Genomic DNA, 21,039 nt, shown 5'->3' on the forward strand with positions numbered 1-21,039 from the left:
TGAACCGACGCATCGCTCAGCCCCTCCTGGGCACGCCGATCTCATTGGTCGCGGCCCAAGCGGGAGCCGCTATAAATAGCGGGGCCGCGGGCGGCACGGGGACCCGACTCGGTACCACCCGGGACCTCGTCACCAACCGGTATCCAGAGACCCACTCACCGGGTACCAGGAACTCACTCACCGGGTACCAGGAACTCACTCACCGGGTACCAGGAACTCACTCACCAGGGACCAGGGACCCACTCACCCGGGCACCAGGGACCCACTCACCCGGGACCAGGGACGCATCGGGTACCAGGGACCCACTGAACCTGAAGACGCGTGGACCCACTCATCAGGGCCAAGAGATTAACTCACCCGGGACCAGGGACCCACTCACCGGGTACCAGAGATTAACTCACCCGGGACTAGGGACCCACTCACCCTCAAGAAGCGGGGACCCACTCACCAGGGACCCACACGCAGCCTCTGGGTTACAGAGACCCCGACAGCGGGACCCAATCAGCCACCACCACCACCACCTGGAGTCGATGGCTCACAGAGCGGGGACCCCCACGCGCGTGTCGGGGACTTGCCCAGCGGAGTGCGGCGGCGTCAGCGTGCGGTGAGCCAGCGGATGACGCCCAGCCCCGCATACACACCGCGTACACACAGCATACACACAGTATACACACCGCGTACACACAGCATAGGCACATCATACACGCAGCATACACACAGCATACACACAGCATACACACTACGTACACACAGCATAAGCACAGCGTACACAGCATACACACAGCATAGGCACAGCGTACACACAACATACATACATCATACACACAGCATAGGCACAGCATAGGCACATTCACACATCTCACCCAGCGCACCCTGCCACAACGCGGAACTGATCGATACCACACGGCACCCGAGCCACAATCACATTCGTGATTAATTATCACGATTTGCCTTCGTGATGAACGAAGCGATGGACTTAACCGGTGGACTCATTCATGGGCGACTTCTGGCTGGTCACACGAGACACACGCCACGTGTGCACGCGAATGGTATACTGACGCGTGACGCTCATCACACCCCACACACCGACCGGCGACACACTCACAGCTGACCGTGACACGGACGGACCCGCAGACCCGCAGAGCCGCTGAGTGCGAAGACCCCGCCGCTGTGAACGCGGCGTCCAGAGATTGACTCCTCGCTCGAGTCACAATCGATGAACTCCTTTTCGAGATGGCTTGATTCAGCGAATGACGCACACGTCTTGATTTGAAGTTTTCGTGACTGCAGGAATCTATACTCTTTGGTTCTTTCGGTAAAGTCACGTAGGTAGAAAAATAATAGATGTTTTTCTTGCTTGTGTTGCGATCGAAACGGCGTTTGTTCTTGCTGTGGTTGTCCCACCTGACGACGATTGCTTGTGTTGCGATCGAAACGTCTTGATCTATAATGTTTCTACCTACGTGACTTTACCGACAGAACCAAAGAGTACGCATACGTCTTGTGGACCCGTTCACTGATTTTACGTATCTCGATTTAAAGCTTTCGTGACTGCAGGGATTCATCTTCTTGGTTCTTTCGGTAAAGTCACGTAGAAGGGAAGTAATAAAATAATAAAAATAAACATAATAAAATTATTCTCACTGAGAATTCTCACTGAGAATTATTTTATTATGTTTTATTTTTATTATTTTATTACTTCCCTTCTACGTGACTTTACCGAAAGAACCAAGAAGATGATTTGACGTAGTTGATCAAAAGAAAGTGACGCGTTAGTTGACCGACTAATTGATCGACGAAATCATTCAACTGACTTGGCCACGTTATTGACGACATTATGGACGGACCAACCGACGGTCGCACGGAGCTAACGATGCTGCTGCTTCACTCCACGTGACAACAGAGCCATGGGCAGGCGCGAACCGTCGGTGAGAGGTCCACTGGCCCACCTCGCCCACGTCGTCCACCTCTTCATCATCATCATCCTCCTCCTCGTCCTCCCCCTGGTCCCGACCTGCTCGGCACAGGGCGCCTCCTCCACCAGAACGGGTACCCACGGGGGATAGGGACCCCTTGCGAGGGGAAGCCGGCCCCTCGGCTGGAGGGAGCGAGGGGTGGGAGGGGTGGGCGGGTGATGGGAAGGGGACGCGACGGTGATTTGGGACGTCTTGAGGTTGTTGGGGTGATGTGTGATGATGATGTTGTTGATGGGGTGATGTATGATGATGATGATGTTGTTGATGGGGTGATGTTTGATGTTGGGGTGATGTATGATGATGTTGTTAATGATGGGGTGATGTGTGATGTTGGGGTGATGTATGATGATGTTGTTGATGATGGGGTGATGTATGATGATGATTTTGTCGATGATGGGGTGATGTATGATGATGATGTTGATGACGGGGTGATGTATGATGACGATGGGGTGATGTATGATGATGTTGATGATGGGGTGATGTATGATGATGATGTTGTTAATGATGGGGTGATGTATGATGATGTTGTTGTTGACGATGGGGTGATGTTTGATGTTGGGGTGATATATGATGATGTTGTTGATGATGGGGTGATGTATGATGATGATGTTGTCGATGATGAGAAGATGTTTGATGATGATGATGTTGATGATGATGGGGTGATGTATGATGATGTTGTTAATGATGGGGTGATGTATGATGATGTTGATGATGATGGGGTGATGTATGATGATGTTGTTAATGATGGGGTGATGTATGATGATGTTGTTGTTGACGATGGGGTGATGTTTGATGTTGGGGTGATGTATGGTGATGTTGTTGATGATGGGGTGATGTATGATGATGATGGGGTGATGTATGATGATGATGTTGTCGATGATGGGAAGATGTATGATGATGATGTTGATAATGACGGGGTGATGGATGATGATGTTGTTGATGACGGTGTAATGTATGATGATGTTGATGATGGGGTGATGTATGATGATGTTGATGATGATGGGGTGATGTATGATGATGTTGTTAATGATGGGGTGATGTATGATGATGTTGTTGACGATGGGGTGATGTTTGATGTTGGGGTGATGTATGATGATGTTGTTGATGATGGGGTGATGTATGATGATGATGGGGTGATGTATGATGATGATGTTGTCGATGATGGGAAGATGTATGATGATGATGTTGATAATGACGGGGTGATGGATGATTATGTTGTTGATGACGGGGTGATGTATGAGGATGTTGATGATGGGGTGATGTATGATGATGACGATGTTGTCCCTGGCCTCTCCCCACACAGTCTCCGTGGAAGCTGCACTGAACGTGTCGCTGCTCAACTGCGGCCCCTCCGATGCCCTCCGCCTCGGCCACAAATCCTGCCTCGTGTGCGAGGACTCCGATGGGCCCATCAACTCCACGGTCACGTGGACGAGGAACAATCAAGTCGTGGCGACGACCGACGCCGTGGTCTGTCTCGTGGTGACCCAGGCGGACGAGGGAGTCGTCTTCAAATGCTCCACGGGGACTCGGACGGGGCAGCGGCGTCTCGCGATCACCGGTAAGACCCCAGCCGCGAGCCCTGGACCCCGTCCCGACCCCAGAGATCGACCCCCGCTCCCAGATCCCAGGTTCCGCTACTGACTCCAGACCAGGCTCCTGCCCCGCCGATCCGAGACTCAATTCCCAGACGCCCACAGCAGCGGAACCAGCCCCTGCCCCCTTGACGATCTTCACGGGGGACGCCAACCTCACCCGAGCCAGTTCACGGTAGATCATCTCTCGCCCGTCCACGCGTCTCTCCACACCAACCCACACGCGTCCCCCTTGCGACCTTGCTCGTCTCCATGCCCCAAGGTGCATCCCCCGCTTTCTCCCCCGTGTCCCCCACGCCTCTCCGTGTGCGCGCAGTTGACCCGTGCGAGATCCCCCTGCCGTCGGAGCAGACGGTTCAGTCAACGCTGCGCACAGACGTGACCCTCACCTGCAACATCTACAGCCGCCCTCAACTGTCTCCAGGTGCGGCCCCCAGTCCCCGTGTTTCTCCGTGAGTTCCCTGTGTCCCGATGTGACCCCCGTATAACCCCGTGTCCCCCACGTGTCTCCACGCGACCCCGCACTGAACGCCCGTGCGATATTCCTGCTCCACGGCATCCCCGTATGTTCCTGTGTGTCTCCGTGCCCCCGCATGTCCCCGCGTGACCCCACGCTTCCACGTGTCCCCGTGCCCTCCACGTGTCGCTCAGCGTCTCCACGCTGCCACGTGTCTCCACGCCGTCACGTGCCCCCGTTAGCTACCCAGACAATCCCGCGTCCCCGCGTGTTGTCTCCACGCATCCCCACGCCTCCCGAGTGTGACCCATCGTCTCGGTGCGTCCCCTGCATCCCACCTCGCGTTCCCCGCGCGTGGGTGCAGGAGAGGTGCAGTGGTGGGTCGGGGACGGCTGCAGCGAGGCGCTGTCCACCAGCGAGGGTCGCTACTCGGTGTCGTGGAGACCCGACTCCTACTCGCTCTCCATCACGCGCGCCACGGACACGGACTCGGGGCTCTACTGCTGCGTGATCAACGCCACCTCCGGCACGCCCTGCCAGCAGACATTCGTCCTCGTCGTGAAGGGTGAGGACGTAGACCGCCACACGGGGGTGGGGGAGGGTGGAGGAAGACGCCGCGTCATTCGAGACGGGGATCCGATATCCCAGATCTCGTGCGCGACCCCCATGGCCGGATTATCCCAGTAGCACAAGTAGCTACACGTGTTGTAGCTACGGGCCCCGCACACTTTCAAGGGCCCCGCGCTAAATGCTTTCAAGCTATCAATTCCGGTTCAGTGATTCTGCACTTGCTCTATTACTATAGTACTATACTGCCTTCAACTTTTATGAACGACTGGGTGTTTAAGGTTCGCGATTTGTCGTATTATCTGGCTGTTTAGAAAATGAAAAAAATACAATGACTTTACTATGCAAGTAAAAAAATTGTGGTTGAATATTTACGTTTTTCTTATTTAGGGCCCCTTTATAACATGTGCTACAGGCCCCGCACCAGCTAGAGCGCCTCCACACAGAACGCGCTCGTGGTTCTTCAAGCTGACGTCACTTCAGCCCCCCCCCACCCACCCCGCGTCTCGCTAACGCCGTGTCCCCGTGTCCACGTGTCCCCAGGTGAACCTCTGCCCATTGGCGCCATCGTGGCCGCCTTCGTGGTGCTGGGGGTGACGCTGCTGCTGATTGCGTACGCACACCGAGACCGCGTCTTCACGGTGAGGCAAAGCGGCGGTTCGCGTTGCCACCTCTCCAGGCTTGAACTTGCATGCGTCTGCGTTCGGGTGGCAGCTCGCATTGATTAGTACCGAGATCTCGTATCGCTAATGCCGCTGCGTTTGAGATGCATCACAGTTCACCGCACGGTACGGAAACCGATGAGAGAGCTCGTGCTGACCGAGAATGAAGTCCGGTTTTGCTCCGCGGCAAAAAGGTGGCAACCCTCCGCTCGCGGTTTGAGTGGGAGCCAGGATCCCTGACAGATGAACGGCGGCACAGGGCTCGCTGTGACTCTGGTGTGACCCCCGCGTCTCACGTGAGCGTCTCCCCCGCCTCCTCCCCCACCCCCGGCCCCTCTCCACAGCCTCTGCTGCAGCTCAGCTGCTGTCTCAGCTGCGCGGCACCCACGGAAGACGAGGCCACGCGGGAGTCGTGACGGCATCACGGGGATGCGCTGAAGCGACAAGCCGCGTTGATGTTGTCGGTCGCGTCGCGTCCGGGACTTCGCTCGGGAATTCTCGGCGATATGAACCGTGACGGGTCTCTGCACACAGGCACTTTGTAATCATTATCATCATCATTATAATAATAATTATCGCAGTTGGGAACGCGTCACCGTGTGCCATCCGTGACTGAGTTGACGCGAACCGGAGGAGCGGCTTGCGAGTTACCGGGGCAATCTGTGAAATTCTGCGTGGGCGCTTGCAGTCTAGGGCAATCATCAGGCGCGTGCGGTGTGTATCGAGTTCGTGTCTGAACGCAGTCGCCCGGCGCTCGTGGAAAGGGGCGCGCGCCGCGTGCCGCTGTGGGAACTCGAGTTTGGGAACTCCCGTGCCCCACGTGGTTCCAGGTGGAGCCACGTGGTCTACGTGGAACCACGTGGTTCCAGGTGGAGCCACGTGGTCTACGTGAAACCACGTGGTTCCAGGTGGAGCCACGTGGTCTACGTGAAACCACGTGATTCCAAGTGGAGTCAGGTGGCACCACGTGGATCTAGTTAGAGACAAGCGAGGTGCTGGCTTCTATCGCGCCTTGTTCCCGTGCTGCTGTCGAGACCGCGTCGGTAATAAAGCAACGTGCGAGTGAAGTGCCTCTCCGCCTCCCTACTCGTGCGATGCCCATGCTGGTGCCAGGTGGGATGGGGTAGTGACGATGATTGTGCCCGTAGCCACACTGCCGGTGGGGGTGGTGATCGATGATGATGATGGCGGTGGGAGTGATTGTGAGGGTGGTGCTCTTGCCGACAGCGATGATGATGATGACAGCAATAAAGCTTATATCAGTTGTGTTGATAATACTCGAGGCACTTGTGCAGTTGATTATGGTGCAAACATTAGGGCCATGATTCTGATTATATATGGGATATTTTTGTCACTATACAGAATGATGAATAATAAGAATAGGGGTTATCCTCTCTGGCAATAAAACAGGTGTTCATATGTTGAAACAGCAAATATAAACCTTTTGCAAGGTATCAAGTCTGCATTAACCACACGTACTTATGGCAAATATTATCAGAGCATGTTTGTTTGGATGTTTTGCCACGCGTATGTGTGGTTCATGCAGACCCGATGCCTTGCAAAAGGTTTATTTTTGGTGTTTGGACAATCGAACACATGTTTTGTGGCCGGAGAGAGTAAAGCCTCTTCTATTTATCATCATCGCCATTCTGACTGATAGTGATGATGTCAGTGATGACGATGCCAAAGCCACTCACGGAGCCACGAGGACGCGCGCCAGATTTATTGGAAGGGCTCCACCTCCGTAAGAACACGCACACGCAGCGGGCACGAGACACCTACAGCTCTAGCCGAGACTCACGCCACCAACACGGAGCAGCAGCAGCAGCAGCACATGAGTCATCACAGCAGTGGCAGCGTCACAGTATTATCAGCATCATCATTATCATCATCAGCAGCATCATCATCAGTATTACACGGCTCCATGTATATATGTATATGTACTGTATGTATTTATAGCTAAACGATCACATGGCCAGGCTCGCTCACGGCTGGCCCCCCCAGCCACCGTTTTGTCGCGTTTTGGCCCCGTTTGACAAAAACACAAAAACCGCTTCCGCTTCTCCACCTAACGACACTGCTGGGGGTATGGGGGGGGGGTGGCAGCTTCATCCACGCCAGGGCGGAGGGAGCCGTGGGGGTCTCGTTATGAGCGAGGAGGGCAAAGGGGCTTGGGGTGGCGAGGGGAGACGGTTGAGGGGCGGGCGGGTGGAGAGGGCGTGGGCTTTGCCACCTGTCAGAGTGTGACGCGAGCAGACGGTCCGGGAATTGGCGTCGGTGTTCGGGTGACGGGGGATCAACAGAGCCCACACGCCCTGAAGTCTGGGCTCAGAGTCGACCGCAGCTCTGAGGGCTCTAGACCGACTGAGAATTTGTTCGGGGGTCTGTGGAAGAGGTTGTGGCTCAAAAGGTGGGTGACAGGGGCTTACAGTGGACTTGGGGAGTTACTGGCAGTGGTTGTGAGCAGCTCTGAGTGGCTGAGAAATGTCTGGCAGTGACTCGCAAATACTGGAAGTGGCCGTTTGTGGTAAGAAGTGACAGAGTGGCTGGTGAAAGAGAGCGTTTGGGAAAGGATGAGAGTGGCTGGGAGTGGCGCAATCCCACCTTGGCAGGCATGGCTCGAATGAAACTGAAAACGAGTTAATTAATTGAATGCGTGCTCAGCATGATCTTAATACTCAACGGTGAGGCACCTCCCCCCACCAACCACCCAAACAACCCAGTCCACCAACCACATTCCCACCAACCACCCACATCAACCACCTTCCCACCAACCACCCAAATAACCACCTCCACCAACCACATTCCCACCAACCACCCACATCAACCACTCTCCAGCCCAGAGGACGATGTCACAAGTGGCTGGTGCTGGGTGCCGCACGATGAGTGAACCTGGAGTCGAACTTGGGTGAGAGCGGCTCCAGCGTGAACTCCGGCTGCTGCGGCCAGCGACCGGCTGTGCACCGCACCGCGGCACGGGGAGCCGGCACCACCACCGCCGCCAACAGCGGAAACCCAAACCCCGCTCCGGCCACAGCCACGACCCCAGCCCCGCGTTCAACACAACCACATTCACCTCGACTCGAAGGGGACGGCGTCACCGTAAGCCGCACGCACAGGCAGGGTCGTTGTGGGGGGTCACGAGGGGTAGGGGGGGGGGCTCACGGGGTGGGATGGGGGAGGTAAAGGCACGACCCAGTTCACGCTGTACACGGGGGGGGCGGGGGTCGATCGCTCCCCGCCTGCCGCGCTCCACCGGCGCTCGCCGGCCATCGACGCCGAGCGAACGAGCCGAGACCGCTCGGCACGATGCCGCGCGAAGACGGCGCCGTGGCGGGCCACCGCTCCCGCGCCGTTGCCCGGCGGCCCCGGTAACCCCCGGCGGCTCCGACGAGCCGGGCGGCGCGATCAGTCGGAGGCGGCGCTGGGAGAGCCGTCGCCGGTCACGCGGCCCTCCATCTCCTGGCCCCAGGGCCCCGGCCCCGCCGCGTCCACCAGGCCCCGGCCCTTGGTCTCGATGGGGAGCAGCAGCGACGCCACCGTGGCCAGGAGGCACACGGTGCCGTACACCGACACCGACAGGTAGACCGACTTCGCCAGCATCACCTGGGGCGGGCGCGGGGCAGCGGCGTGACGGACGGCGGGCTCGGCGCGTGTCGCGGTACCGGCGTGACGTCTACGTGCGCTGGTGACTACGTCCCTACCGAATTTACTACAAGGGGTACGCTGTGTTCAGTTTTGCGCATAAACAGAACATGATTCCGCAGCCTGAGTCACTGCCCTAGCTCATGCCCCATAACTCCAGCTGTAAGCCTACCACAGCCACCCAATGTTGGGTTAGGGCTATGGTTACGGCGAGGGTTACAGGTAGGGTTACGAGGGCATGATTAGTGCAATGACCCGGGCTGCAGAATCAGCGGACGCCTCCACCCCGATTGCTAGGAGCCACTGGGGTGGGGGCCACCAGGTTGGGGGCCGCCAGGATGGGGGGGGGTGCAGGGGTGGGGGCTCCACACCACCAAGTGTCCCCTTGGCCCAGCCACGTTCACCCTCCTCCTCCTGAGCGGCGACTCACTGCGATGGTGCCCCCCACACGACAGCTCTACTGGGCCCCCCCCCCCAATCTGAGTGCAGCTGGAGCCGAGCCTGTCCAGGTCATGTGCTTACCTCTAGTCCTAAGGATGTCCCTAACCCCTCACTCTAACCCTAAGCCTAGTCGAATCTTAAGTGTTATCTCTTATCTTTTACCTGGGCCTTAACTCAAACCTGTATCTTAGCCGTAACCCTCACCCCATGCCCTCTCTCGAACAAAACCACAACCAGCGCCATCTGCTGCTGTTCCCCGGTTCCACGTGGCAGGAGATTGACGCCGGGGTTTGTGAACCCACCCGCGTGGACACTTTGAGCGTCGCCCTGCCACGTGCGAGGTGGGTTTCCTCGCACGAGAGGAGGCCGCAGCATTCCGCTCGAGCCCCGAGCAATTCTCAGTTTTCGTTTTATACAAAAAAAACCCTGTAAAGGGGCAGTAAAGCGAACAGCCACACGCATGCGGGACACGCTGCCCACTTTACCACCCTCGCATCACGTGACCGCGGCCCGCGTGGGAGGCCGCGGCACGAAGGTCGCGGCGCGGCCTTGGCCTTCGCGCGGAGATGGGGGCCGGGTTTACGACATCGGTAAACGTCGCACGTGCCCCGACGGAAGCCGCCAGATTCGTCACGACGCTCACCCCCACCGACCCCCACCGACCCCCGCTGCCGTGACGAGCCGCGGACTTGCCGCCATCTACCTCGGGGTGAATCTCGAGATTGAGTCCTAAAAGCTGAAGACCTTAATAAGGACGATCAAGTGGTGAATGACCGTGCAGTGGCTCCACCCCCAACTGTCGTAAAATCGCGAGGACCCCGGTCGCCTTTGATGTCAGAGCAGGTTGGAGATTTCCAGCCACCGCTCAGTGTGGCGTGTGAACAGGGGGAGGTGCGACTCCGCACCAATTCCCACGACACGGAGAATCGCGCGCGCGACGACCGATCGAGATTCCGCAAAAAATGTAACGTCCGTCGATTGGCGAGGTGGGGGGGGGGTCCCCCGTGGCCCAGGGTACTCCTGCCTCTTCCGAGACGTTTGGGGCAACGCGGAAGCGTAGGCCAAGTACCCTCCAGCCGAAGGCGCTCTCTAGAGCTCCGTGTGGTGGAGGCCGCTCCGTCAGTGGTGACGCGAGCGAGCAATTACGGGACTGCACCTTTACGCGAGGATCTCAGCGGCGGTTACCGCGCTGAGGGTATAACAAAGCAAGCAACGCTGCAAGAAAGAGCTGTGGGAATGGACACACACGACGCGACGATGACGCGGTACCTGTGCGATGAAGGGCGTCACGAGGGCGCCCACGCGCGCCAGGCCGCTGCACGTGCCCAGGCCCAGCGCCCGCGACGTGGTCGGGTAAACCTGCGCACGCGCGCGGTCACAACGACAGGCGAGCGGCGGGGATCCCGTACCTCCGATTAGCCGCGGCTGGCTACGTACGGTGCGAAAGAAGTTCAATGCGCATACATACATACACACCCACACCGTGGGGCGGATCAGGGTCACCGCACCCCATGCGCCCTTTGCCCCTTGACTTCTCGACAAGCGCCTCGCGGCACGCGACCCCTGCCCTCTGCCCTCGTCCCCACGCTCCCTGCCTGGTGCCCTGTGCACCCTCCTTGCCTCGTTGACCCTTGCCCTGTGCCCTCGGCCCAGGGTCGAACCGGGCCGCTGGGACTGGAGTTGTGCGGCCGCGCACCAAACGCAAACCATTTGGTGGCCCACCGAGGTGAACATTCGAGGCAGGCCGAGTGTGAGATATTTGAGCCCAGCAGTGGTGGGCCGGCGCCACCCATGCCCTCTGCCCCAGCCCCGTGTGCCCAGTGTCCACCATGTTGGGCGAGCCGGGCAAGGCCTCACCTCGGGAGTGTAGACGAAGGCGGCTTGGAATCCGCCCGAGATGAAGGCCCTCGCGATGAAGATGAAGACCATGAGCGCGGTCCTGGGCAGATCGAGTCACACCGCAATCAACCACAATCAACCGCGTGACCTCGTGAGCCCAGACTGAACCGCAGCGACCGCATTGCACGTGAAGACAACGTCAGGAGGGAGCGCGCTGGCAGGGAAGTGGAAGCCGGACCGGCACGCTGTCGGTGTGTGCTCGAATGCAAGCGACGGGGAGGGGGCACGCGTAGGCATGGAGGGTGCAACTCGTCCACTCGATGGGTCTCCTGGGAGGCTCCACAATGAAGTGCCCACGAGTTGGCCCTCATTTCCTCTGGAAGTCCTGAGTCAGTGGTGGAAATTCCACATCGCTATGGCGGGGAGTTCCGCGGAACGAGCGGTGATAAAGCAACAGCACACCTTGAATAAAGGGGAATTGGTAGCAAATTGTCCATCATCATCATCATCATCAGCCATCCTCTGCTGGATGAAAGCCTCCACAAGCCACTGCCACAACCTCTCACCATTCCCGCGAGAGCTAATGTCATCATCGCTTCATCTCCGCAGTGGACCGCATTGCTCAATCCCTGCCGCTCCGTTATTGTCCGTGTCCTGTGGCCGTCGTCCCATTTGGAGACGGAGCCCTGCCCAGGCCCACCGACATTTCTTGAGTGCCGTCATCGACTTGCGTGCGTGCGGTTCTCTCATCCGCGCGCTCCTCTGTGCCTCGTCACAACGCCGATCGTGTAACCGCGCTGCTGGCGAATCCCAGTAGCTCGGCGGTCCAAGTCACGGCGAAGGCGAGTTAGACCCCGGGCGCTCGCCGCGCCGGTGCCGGCAGGCTGCCGAGTCTCACCGGACCCCGCCGGAGCGGCGATGTAGAGTAGGAGATGACGATGAGTGGGCGCATTTGCAAGGTCACCACGTTACGGGCCGCGCGTTCACCTGCGTGAGACTCCCAACCACCGGTGCGGAATCGCGAAGGTTACGAGCTCGTAACGCGCGCCGCCCCGCGTCCTCGTCAAGGTTAACGGCGCCATAAATGCCTGGCGATGCTCGCGTAGTGTGTGCGGCGGCCACGCCGCTTTGATCGCGAGACCTTGGGGCGCGTCCCCCGCTCGCTTTAGCGTCTTCCATAAAGCTGCCGCTGCCGCTGCTGCTGCTGCCACAGCGAAATTTTTAATCGTAGCGCGGTGGTGAGGGGGAGATGGCGGGGAGGGGGGGGCGCTGCTTCGCCTGCCCAGTCACAACACCTCCGCCGTTACCTCGACTCACGTCGCTATGGCGACGCAATCGGTCCTAGGAGTCGTCCGGTGCCCATCGGCCCCGCCGAACCACCACGCCGGGCCGAGGACCCCCCCCCCCCCCGGAGATTCACCTTCGGTCGCTAGGATACCGAGCCCCTCGCAGAGGTTTCCGTAGGACAGGATACGGCCTTCGACGAAGGTGGTGCCGACTGTCGAGTCGAGCGTGGGAGCGCGCGGCAGGCGCGGAGCGGCGGCCGCTGCCAATGCCCTCCCCCCCCCCACCCAGTCTCTCTTCATCAGCGGTCGATGCGGTGGAGCCACGACCCCCGTGACGGACCCCTGCTCCTCAATCGCCTCTCGCCTGGCTCTGCGTGAGGGGTCCATCCGTCTGTCCGGATCAACCCTCTGATTTGCTGCAGCGGTGTTCGTCAGGGTGGTGGTGATCTCCACAGAGATGCTAAAGAGACCCCCTGTGGAGCCTTCATGAAACTGAAGGCCGACACGGCACACGAGGGCGTGGGTGGCCAGCACCACACCAGGCACTTATTTAAAGGCTGAGCCGACCTAGGGGAGGCACAGCACTGGGTCAAGTATTCGTCACCGATGATGGCCATGAGTGGCACTGGGTCAAGTATTCGTCATAGCATAGCGCGCTAACCTCTAGACTACTGCACAAAGATAAAACCCCCATACAGCCTGAAGAGACTGTTGGGGCAAGTGTTGTTAGTGAGCACCTATGAAGACCGACACGGCACACGAAGGGGTGGGTGGCCAGCACCACACCCGGCCGCCTTTGTCTCCCAGTGGCGACGTTTACACGCCGCACCAGGTACTCATTTGAGGCTGAGTCGATCGGGGAGAGGCCCAGAATCAGTTCAGATAATCGTCACCGTGGTGTTGGCCATGAGGGGGAATTGAACTCGGGTTGCCGGGTTCGTAGCGTAGCACTCCCCACACACACCTGCACACACACACACACCTGCACACACACCTGCACACACACACACACACCTGCACACACACCTGCACACACACACACACCTGCAGAAACACACACACATCTGCAGAAACACACACACCTGCAGAAACACACGCACACACGCACCTGCTCACGCAGGTGAAGAGCAAGAAGACGAAGAATGAGAAGACGAAGAACGACAGCGCCATGGTCTTCCTGCGGCCGATCAGATCGATGAACCAGAGCGTGACGAGAATACCTGCAGACCCCCACGGAGACACATATCCCGACAGACCCCTGCAGACCCCCACGGGTCCCCGCAGACTCCCACAGACCACACAGATCCATACAGAGGCCCACGGATGCGCCTGTGTGCGTCAGTACGCACGAGTGTGCGCGTGTGTGTGTGCTCCCGTGTGTGGGTGTGCGTGTGTGTGCATGCGTGTGTGCATGCGTGAGTGCGCGCGTGTGTGCGTCAGTACACACGAGTGTGCGTGTGTGTTTTCGTGAGTGTGAGTGTGTGTGCGCGTGTGCGTGCGTGAGTGATTGCGCGTGTGTGTGCATCAATACGAATGAGTGTGCGCGTGTATGTGTGCGTGCGCGTGTGTGTGCGTGCTCGCGTGTGTGTGCGTGAGAGAGTGCATGTGTGTGCGTGTGTGTGCGTGTGTGTGCGTGTGTGCGTGTGTGTGCGCGTATGTGTGTGTGTGTGCGTGCGCGTGTGTGTGTGCTCCCGTGTGTGCGCGTGTGTGTGCTCCCGTGTGTGCGTGTGTGTGCGTGTGTGTGTGCGCGTGTGTGTGCATGGTCAGGCAAAACAACGCCCTACCTCCTCGTTGGTGCCGGACGGTAATTGGGGAGAGGGCCAATTTCGATTGGCCATTCCCCTCATGGCGTTTGTAGCCACCATAGCGGCCAAATGGTACCAATATACTACGAATAAAATATCAAACGAAGCTTGTGCCGGAGGCCCCAGGGGAACAGGCGTCTATGACGTCTCCTGGCCAAACGCCATTTGGCGGCGTCAGGAGACTGAATCCTTTCCCCTCGGGGCAAGCGAGAATTTCATCATCGCTTGCAGCTGCGGTTGGCATCGTCCTCCACTCCTCCGGATGTCGAGGGGAAATCGGTGAGGTTTAGGACTGTGGCTCACGCAGCTGCAATGGCTGCCTTGGGTACACAGCCCAGACCTCCCCAGAAACCCTGGCTGACAGAAAAGGTGTTCAGGCTGGCTGATAAAAAGCGACAGGCCCTCTCTCATCGTCTACAGCATCCCACATAAGAGAATGAGGAGGCTTACCGCAGCCTTTGCTCGGAGGTTCGGAGAGCCATGAGGCACAGCAAGGATGGGTGGTGGTCGCAGGTTGCTGAGGAGATGGAATCTCCCTCGGTGGCCCGCGATCACAAATCACTCTTTAATTCCATCATAAAAGTAACTTGTAGTACCACACCTATCACCATCATTAGGATAAATAATGGTGATCCAATCTCCGACCCCCAGGAACAGGTTTGCAGATTTGCTGAGCATTTTTGAGAGGTCTTTGGCTAGGGGACATCCCTCAGCCTAGAAAAAATCATGGGGAAAAGTAGAGATGACCCTGCTGAGGCTGCCGTGCCTCATATATTGGAAGAAGTAGTCACCCCCTGTGAGTGGCTGGCTGAGGTGCCATCTGTTGAGGAAGTACTAAGCAAAATGCTGAGGGAGGGTGGCGTTTGTGCACAGTCTGCCCTGGTAGTCCCCCTGTTTAAGAAGGGGGACCGCACAGACTGTAATAACTACAGGGGCATCTCACTCCTCAGTGTGCCGGGAAAGGTCCTGGCAAGGATTATTCAACATCGCCTTGCCAGGCACGCTGAGGACAGGCTTGCAGAGCCCCAATGTGGTTTCAGGAAAGGGTGGTCCTGCACAGATGCCAGATTTTCTGTCCGTCTGTTACAGCAGCGGTGTAGGGAATTCCAACAAGACCTACATCTCTGCTTTATTGACCTGGTCAAGGCCTATGATAACATCAGTAGGCCTGGGCTCTGGGTTGTTCTTCGTGCTTTCGGAGTCCCTGACTCTCTTCTCTGCTCATGATGATGAGCGGGCCCGGGTAAAACTACGTGGCTGGGAGTCAGCCATTTCCAGTTCACCTTTGAGTGCGACAGGGATGTCCTCTGGCTCCCACATTATTTAACATCTATTTCGACCATGTAGTTCGTGAAGCCTTCGATGGCTGTACCGGAGGAATTTCCATCTGGTACAGATACAGTCGGAGGCTGATCGATGGCGATGATCTGGTAATTGCCGGATTTAGGCTGGCCTGTCTACGATCCATCCTGAGTTTAACCAGGCTGGATTGTGTGAGGAGCTCACAAATCCTTGAAAGATCTGGACAAGGTCCCATCTGTGAGCTCCTCCGGCAGGCAAGGCTGCGTTGGCTGGGTCATGTTTTCCGCATGCCCAGCCACCGCATGCCTAAACAGCTTTTGTTCGGCCGGAGAGAGGGGTCTAAACGGGCGCGGCACGGGCTAGAGAAGAGATGGAGTGATGTAGTACAGGAGGATGTGGAGCTGAGTGGACTTGCCGATGACTGGTACCAGCGGTGTCAAGATCGGCCTCTGTGGAGGAGGCTCGTGAAGGACACTACTGGGCAATTGGAGGCAGTCGCACTCCAACAACAATGGAGGGCGGAGGCGTGACGCTCACAACAACAAGCGGAGCGCCGGGTGGCTAAAGCAAGTTGGCACAGTCGGGGGCACAGGTGGTGCATCGGCCAGTCATCTCAGTCAGTCGACCCATGGCAACTGAGTCTGCCCTGTGACCTCCTGCCAGCGGGCGTTCGACACTTCACATGGCCTTAACGTGCACAATGCCTGGCACAAGCGCCGTGGTGACGTCACCGCCACTTCGTGGCGAATGGCGGTTGTTGTTGTGTGCATGAGTGCGCGTGTGTGTGCGTGAGTGTGCATGTGTTTGCGTGCGCATGCGAGCGTGTACCGGGGAACTCGGCAAGCGTTGTCCACAGCAGGTCCAGGTAGTCGTCGTTGCTCAGGTATTTACACTCGAGGCTACAGCGCGGAGTCACCGCGTCGCCCTCCGCGCGCGCTGCCTCCCCACAGACACAGACACATGTCCCCCGTGTAGCCTTTAACAAGTTCTGTTAGCGAGTAGCATCTACGAAGGGGGTGGGTGGCCAGAATCACGCCTGGCCGCCTTTGTCTTCCCCACGCTTATGTCTACACACTGCACCAGGTATGTATTTGAGTCAAACCTAGGGGAGGCCCATGACTAAGGTTTACATTTAACACAAATTATATGCAAATGGTACCACTGAGATGAAACTCTGGCTATGAGCGAAAAGCCAAACAGTCACGATTACACGGTAAACAACGGGAAGGACCGATGAGTGAGAACACACGGCGACAGAGTCGACTCTTGGACGTCCATGGGACGACTCGTCATGATCGACCAATTCCACGGGACCGCAAGCAGGGATCCAATTCAGAAGGGGTCTGTCCGGGTGGGCGACCCTGGAAACATTTCTTATCCAGAATACCGCATCCAGTGTACGGCTCACTAAGGCCGTAGATACGAGTCAACGTGCCACCTCCTGGAATCATCATCACCACGGTCCGCTGAGGGATAAAGAACTCCCAATTCTGCCACCATCTCTCACGATCCTGCTATAGAATTAGCCGGAATTTTAGGGCCTGGAATGATACAGCAAAAGAACCGGAGCCCCGGGGTACGCGAGTCCACGAGTCCGCGAGTCCGCGAGTCGGTGAGTCGGTGAGTCCGCATCGCCGCGAGCAGTGCGCCCACTGGCACGCACGCCGCTCTCCCCGCGGCACGGGTTGCCGTTTCCGAACTGCGACGGCCGCTCTTCCGGCTGGAGCCGCTCCGAACTCCGGATTGTACCGCGCGGTTCAGCACCGATGCCAGCGAGAGGCTTTTGGTGTCACCCGTGGGATGGCTTCGGCGGCCGTGACGCGAGGTCAGCGACCGCCGACTCGGTGAACGGCGCCAAGTTTCGGGGCGTACCGCGGCAGACATCGCCGGCTTGCAAGAGCTCCGTGGTGAGCAGCACCAGGCCGTAGTAGGAGAACGCGTTGCAGAACCTGACGGGAGGGCGGACGGGAGAGCGGACAGGGCGAGAGGTCGCATCAGCACAAAGGGCACGGAGCGGTGACGCGCGGTGATGTGCGGTGACGTGCGGTGATGTGCTCACCAGATAAACCACAGAAGCAGGGTGGTGACTCTGAGCTGTGGCGTGAAGAGGTCCTGGAACCGCCCCCTCTTCTCCTGGTGCGCGATACCACACATGCCACCACACACCAACACACATGCCACCACATGCCACCACACATGCCACCACACGCCACCACATGCCAGCACATGCCACCACACATACCACCACATGCCACCACACGCCACCACACGCCAACACACGCCAACACACATGCCACCACATGCCACCACACGCCACCACACATGCCACCACATACCACCACACGCCACCACATGCCACCACACATGCCACCACACACGCTACCACAAATGCCACCACACACCAACACACATGCCACCACATGCCACCACACGCCACCACACATGCCACCACACGCCACCACACGCCACCACACATGCCACCACACATGCCACCACACATGCCACCACAGCTGCTCGCTCACGCCACTCGCCCCCAACAGTCTATCACGGTAGCACGGGGGATCTCTCTCTCCTTGCACGTGTGTAAGTGCACGCGCGCCACCCATTGCGGTCATGCACAGGCGACGCCGCCTGCTGCGAGGAGGCGAGCGTTGCGCCCTTCACCTGCTGCGACGAGGTGAGTTTGCCGAGGGGCATGGGCACCCCGTTCTCGGTGGCGATGCGCTTGAGCGTCGCGTGAGCCTGCTCCGCGTTTCCCGTCAGCACGTCGTAGCGTGCACTCTCCGGCAGCCACTGCGCCACGGCACACACCGACGACACTGCTCCCTCACCGCACGGCCCGCTCGCCACCACTCGCTCGGCCCACGTGAGCACCAGCTGGCGTCCTTATTTACCATCCGCAAAGCAACGAGGCCGACGCAGACGAGAGAAGCATTCCGCGCGATGTGGTGCTCATGAGAAATCAAATACTTGACTCTCGAATTGTTACCACGAATCATGACAATTCGTGGGATCGTTCGGGGGGGGTGGGGGGGAGTAAATCAACAAATGCCTGAGGTTGAGGGTGCTCGAGGTCAGGATCAGGAATCGGACGCTGGGGTTAAGGGTCGGAGGTCGACGTGTAGGGCGCGTGGCCGGGGCGGCACTCACGAAGGAGAAGACGGCAAAGACGACGAGAGGGATGGCGGAGAGGCCCAGCAGCCAGCGCCAGCCCAGCGTCGGCATCACCACGATCGCCAGCAGCACCTCGGCCACCGCGCCCAAGGCCCAGAAGATCTGGACGAGCGAGAACGGCGTCGCGAGCTCCCTCGGGCGGCGCGCCGGCGGTGGCCTCATCGGGCGGGGGCCCCACCCGCCCTCCCGAATTTGCCCAAACGTCCCAGTGTAGCAGGGGCCTCCTGGAAGCGAGTCTCTAGGCTCGCCGAGGCTTTCCTGGGCGAGCGGAGGGCACCGTCTGGCGAGCGCCGACCCCACGCTCGACGGCCAGACCGGCGTGAGCGGCGGACCGACGACCAGCCGGACCATTTTTCCCACCTGACGGTTCCCAAAGTTGATTTCTTTCTTGCCAAAATAATTCCCCGAAAATCACAACTAAGCGGCCAACGCAACGAAACATTTCGTCGGCAGCCGACAGCTTAAATCGTGAGCGCCGGCGAGCATTCCGCGCTACCGCCGCGTCAGCGCTCACCTCGATGAGGACGATGCACTTGGCCCGTGCCTTCATGGGGAGAAACTCTGCGTACAGCGTGACCCTGCGGGAAGGGGGGCGGGGGGGGTCCCTGGGTTAGACTGCCGGCCCGGCACCCGCGATCGCACGCGAGGGACCCTGGGAGCAACGGGAGCGCGACCACCACGGACTCCGCCGACTCGGACCCGACCAGCGTGGGAACACCCACGTGTCCGTCTCCGTTGAAAGAGCGAATTTTTAGCCCCAATGGGACGAAATGTGAAAACATCTTCGTCTGCGTGCATGGACACATACCAAGGTACGTGCACGCACAAAGGCAGAGATCCCCCGGATAGCCTTGGCAGACTGTTGGGGCAAGTGCTTTTGGCGAGAAGCGCCTCTAAAGGCCAGCACGACACACGAGGGGTGTGGGTGGCCAACACCACGCCTGGCTGCTTCCGTCTCCCTCGTGGTGACGTTTACACATCGCACCGGGTAATCATTTGAGGTTGAGTCAACCTAGCGGAGGTTCAGGACCGGTTCAGGATGGGTGTTGGCCGCGAGCGGGAATCGAACTCGGGTCGCCGGGTCGGTAGCTCGGGGCACTGACCGCGGCACCACCGCTCCCCCACAGATGCACACGCGCGTGTGCAGAACACGCACGCGCACGCGCGTGCCGCTCACGACTGAGGAATCCCTCCGATGCCGAAGCCGACGAGGCCGCGCAGCAGCAGGATCCAGCCGTAGACGGGCGCCAGCGCGCTCAGTATCCCGTAGTAGAGGGCCCACAGCACGCTCAGCTTCAGGCCCTGCACGGCCATGGGGAGACGCACGGGGGGGGGGGACCACACGCATGGTGAGATACCCGGATGCGTGGGGAGACACGGGGAGAATTGGCGAGCAATGGGGGGAGATGCGTGCTGCGGCACACGGGCATCGAGCAATCAAGCAGGGCGCACACGAGCTGCGTGCGGGCCGAGTGAGCAGGGGGCCCGGGTTCGCCGTGGCCCCCGTTTGGAGTTGGAGCCGCGGTTACCATTTTGCGGCCGTACTGGTCCGCGAAGTTCCCCCACAGCGACGAGCTCAGCATCATCCCGATGAACACCACCTGCCGGCACGGGGGGGGGGGGGGGGCGACACACGGGGAGGGGGGCACAAACGAGAGAGATCAAAACGGGACACGACGATGCAAACAAGGCGGCGATGGCGAGGATGCGGGTGGCGTGGGGGTGCCCTCACCGACGTGATGAGCGCCACCTGCCAGGTCTGCAGCTGCCACTCGCAGTGCAGCTGCGGCGCCAGGATGGAGAGAATCATCATCTCCATCGCGTCCGCCATCTGAGCGGCCACCGGGAACAAAGAGAGGGGAGGGGGGGAGATATAACTCTCTATCCACGGAGAAACATCAGCCCCGCCGCACTCCCTCGAGCGCTCCCTCGCCCTCCGTCACGACGCGCCACACTCGCTCGTGATGCAGGGTTAGGGGTCATGCTCGGGGTTAGGGTTAGAGGTTGAGGGTTAGGGGTCATGGTCTCACCCAGGCCAGGCCGGTGACCATGGACAGCTTCCACTGGAACTTGCCGAAGCCGATGGCCTCCACGGCGTCCTCCACGGTGAACACATCTAGAGACGCGCACGGCGCAGGCGCACGAGCTGTTAGCGAGCACCAAGCGAGGCCGGCACGGTGACGAGGCTCGCGCGCGGCACCGGACTCACTCCGAGCCACTGATGGCGACCGTGGCCAGGAATCAAACTCAGGTGGCCGGGTTCGTTGTGCGGTGCACTAACCACTGGGCC

General features: G+C 59.1%; 2 protein-coding genes across 5 annotated transcripts in view; one reads left to right on the forward strand and one right to left on the reverse strand.

Annotated features, from left to right (window-relative positions):
• The first annotated feature begins 78 nt into the window (after positions 1 to 78).
• On the forward strand, positions 79 to 6,488 carry LOC133348795 (uncharacterized). Of its 2 annotated transcripts, XR_009755832.1 has the most exons (8): positions 79 to 604; positions 1,904 to 2,049; positions 3,280 to 3,537; positions 3,888 to 3,995; positions 4,393 to 4,593; positions 5,139 to 5,236; positions 5,602 to 6,087; positions 6,166 to 6,488. XR_009755832.1 is itself a non-coding variant. In XM_061561803.1 (7 exons), exons 1-7 carry the CDS (start codon positions 531 to 533, stop codon positions 5,671 to 5,673), a joined length of 957 nt encoding a protein of 318 aa, XP_061417787.1. In that variant the 5' UTR covers positions 79 to 530; the 3' UTR covers positions 5,674 to 6,488. The 2 variants fall into 2 exon arrangements, 1 of the variants encoding a protein (XP_061417787.1); XM_061561803.1 differs by having other exon boundaries at positions 5,602 to 6,488.
• A 428-nt stretch (positions 6,489 to 6,916) lies between these two features.
• SVOP (SV2 related protein) overlaps positions 6,917 to 21,039 on the reverse strand; it is a 41,026-nt gene continuing 26,903 nt past the window's right edge. Inside the window, exons 3-16 of one of the 3 annotated variants that reach the window (XM_061561773.1) lie at positions 20,780 to 20,865; positions 20,482 to 20,580; positions 20,279 to 20,350; positions 19,927 to 20,051; positions 19,264 to 19,327; positions 18,726 to 18,851; positions 18,240 to 18,368; positions 17,635 to 17,708; positions 17,448 to 17,524; positions 16,404 to 16,511; positions 13,577 to 13,688; positions 11,201 to 11,282; positions 10,613 to 10,702; positions 6,917 to 8,863 (exon numbers count right to left, since the gene is read on the reverse strand). In XM_061561773.1, the coding sequence (XP_061417757.1) occupies positions 8,666 to 8,863; positions 10,613 to 10,702; positions 11,201 to 11,282; positions 13,577 to 13,688; positions 16,404 to 16,511; positions 17,448 to 17,524; positions 17,635 to 17,708; positions 18,240 to 18,368; positions 18,726 to 18,851; positions 19,264 to 19,327; positions 19,927 to 20,051; positions 20,279 to 20,350; positions 20,482 to 20,580; positions 20,780 to 20,865 (1,442 nt within the window). In that variant the 3' untranslated portion in view covers positions 6,917 to 8,665. The remainder of the gene's footprint in view (positions 8,864 to 10,612; positions 10,703 to 11,200; positions 11,283 to 13,576; positions 13,689 to 16,403; positions 16,512 to 17,447; positions 17,525 to 17,634; positions 17,709 to 18,239; positions 18,369 to 18,725; positions 18,852 to 19,263; positions 19,328 to 19,926; positions 20,052 to 20,278; positions 20,351 to 20,481; positions 20,581 to 20,779; positions 20,866 to 21,039) is intronic. The other 2 variants (XM_061561774.1, XM_061561775.1) reach the window with 2 other exon arrangements.

The sequence above is a fragment of the Lethenteron reissneri genome, chromosome 28 (assembly GCF_015708825.2).
Source record: "Lethenteron reissneri isolate LAM-NWPU_2019-01 chromosome 28, ASM1570882v1, whole genome shotgun sequence".
In the NCBI taxonomy this organism is placed as follows: domain Eukaryota; kingdom Metazoa; phylum Chordata; class Hyperoartia; order Petromyzontiformes; family Petromyzontidae; genus Lethenteron; species Lethenteron reissneri.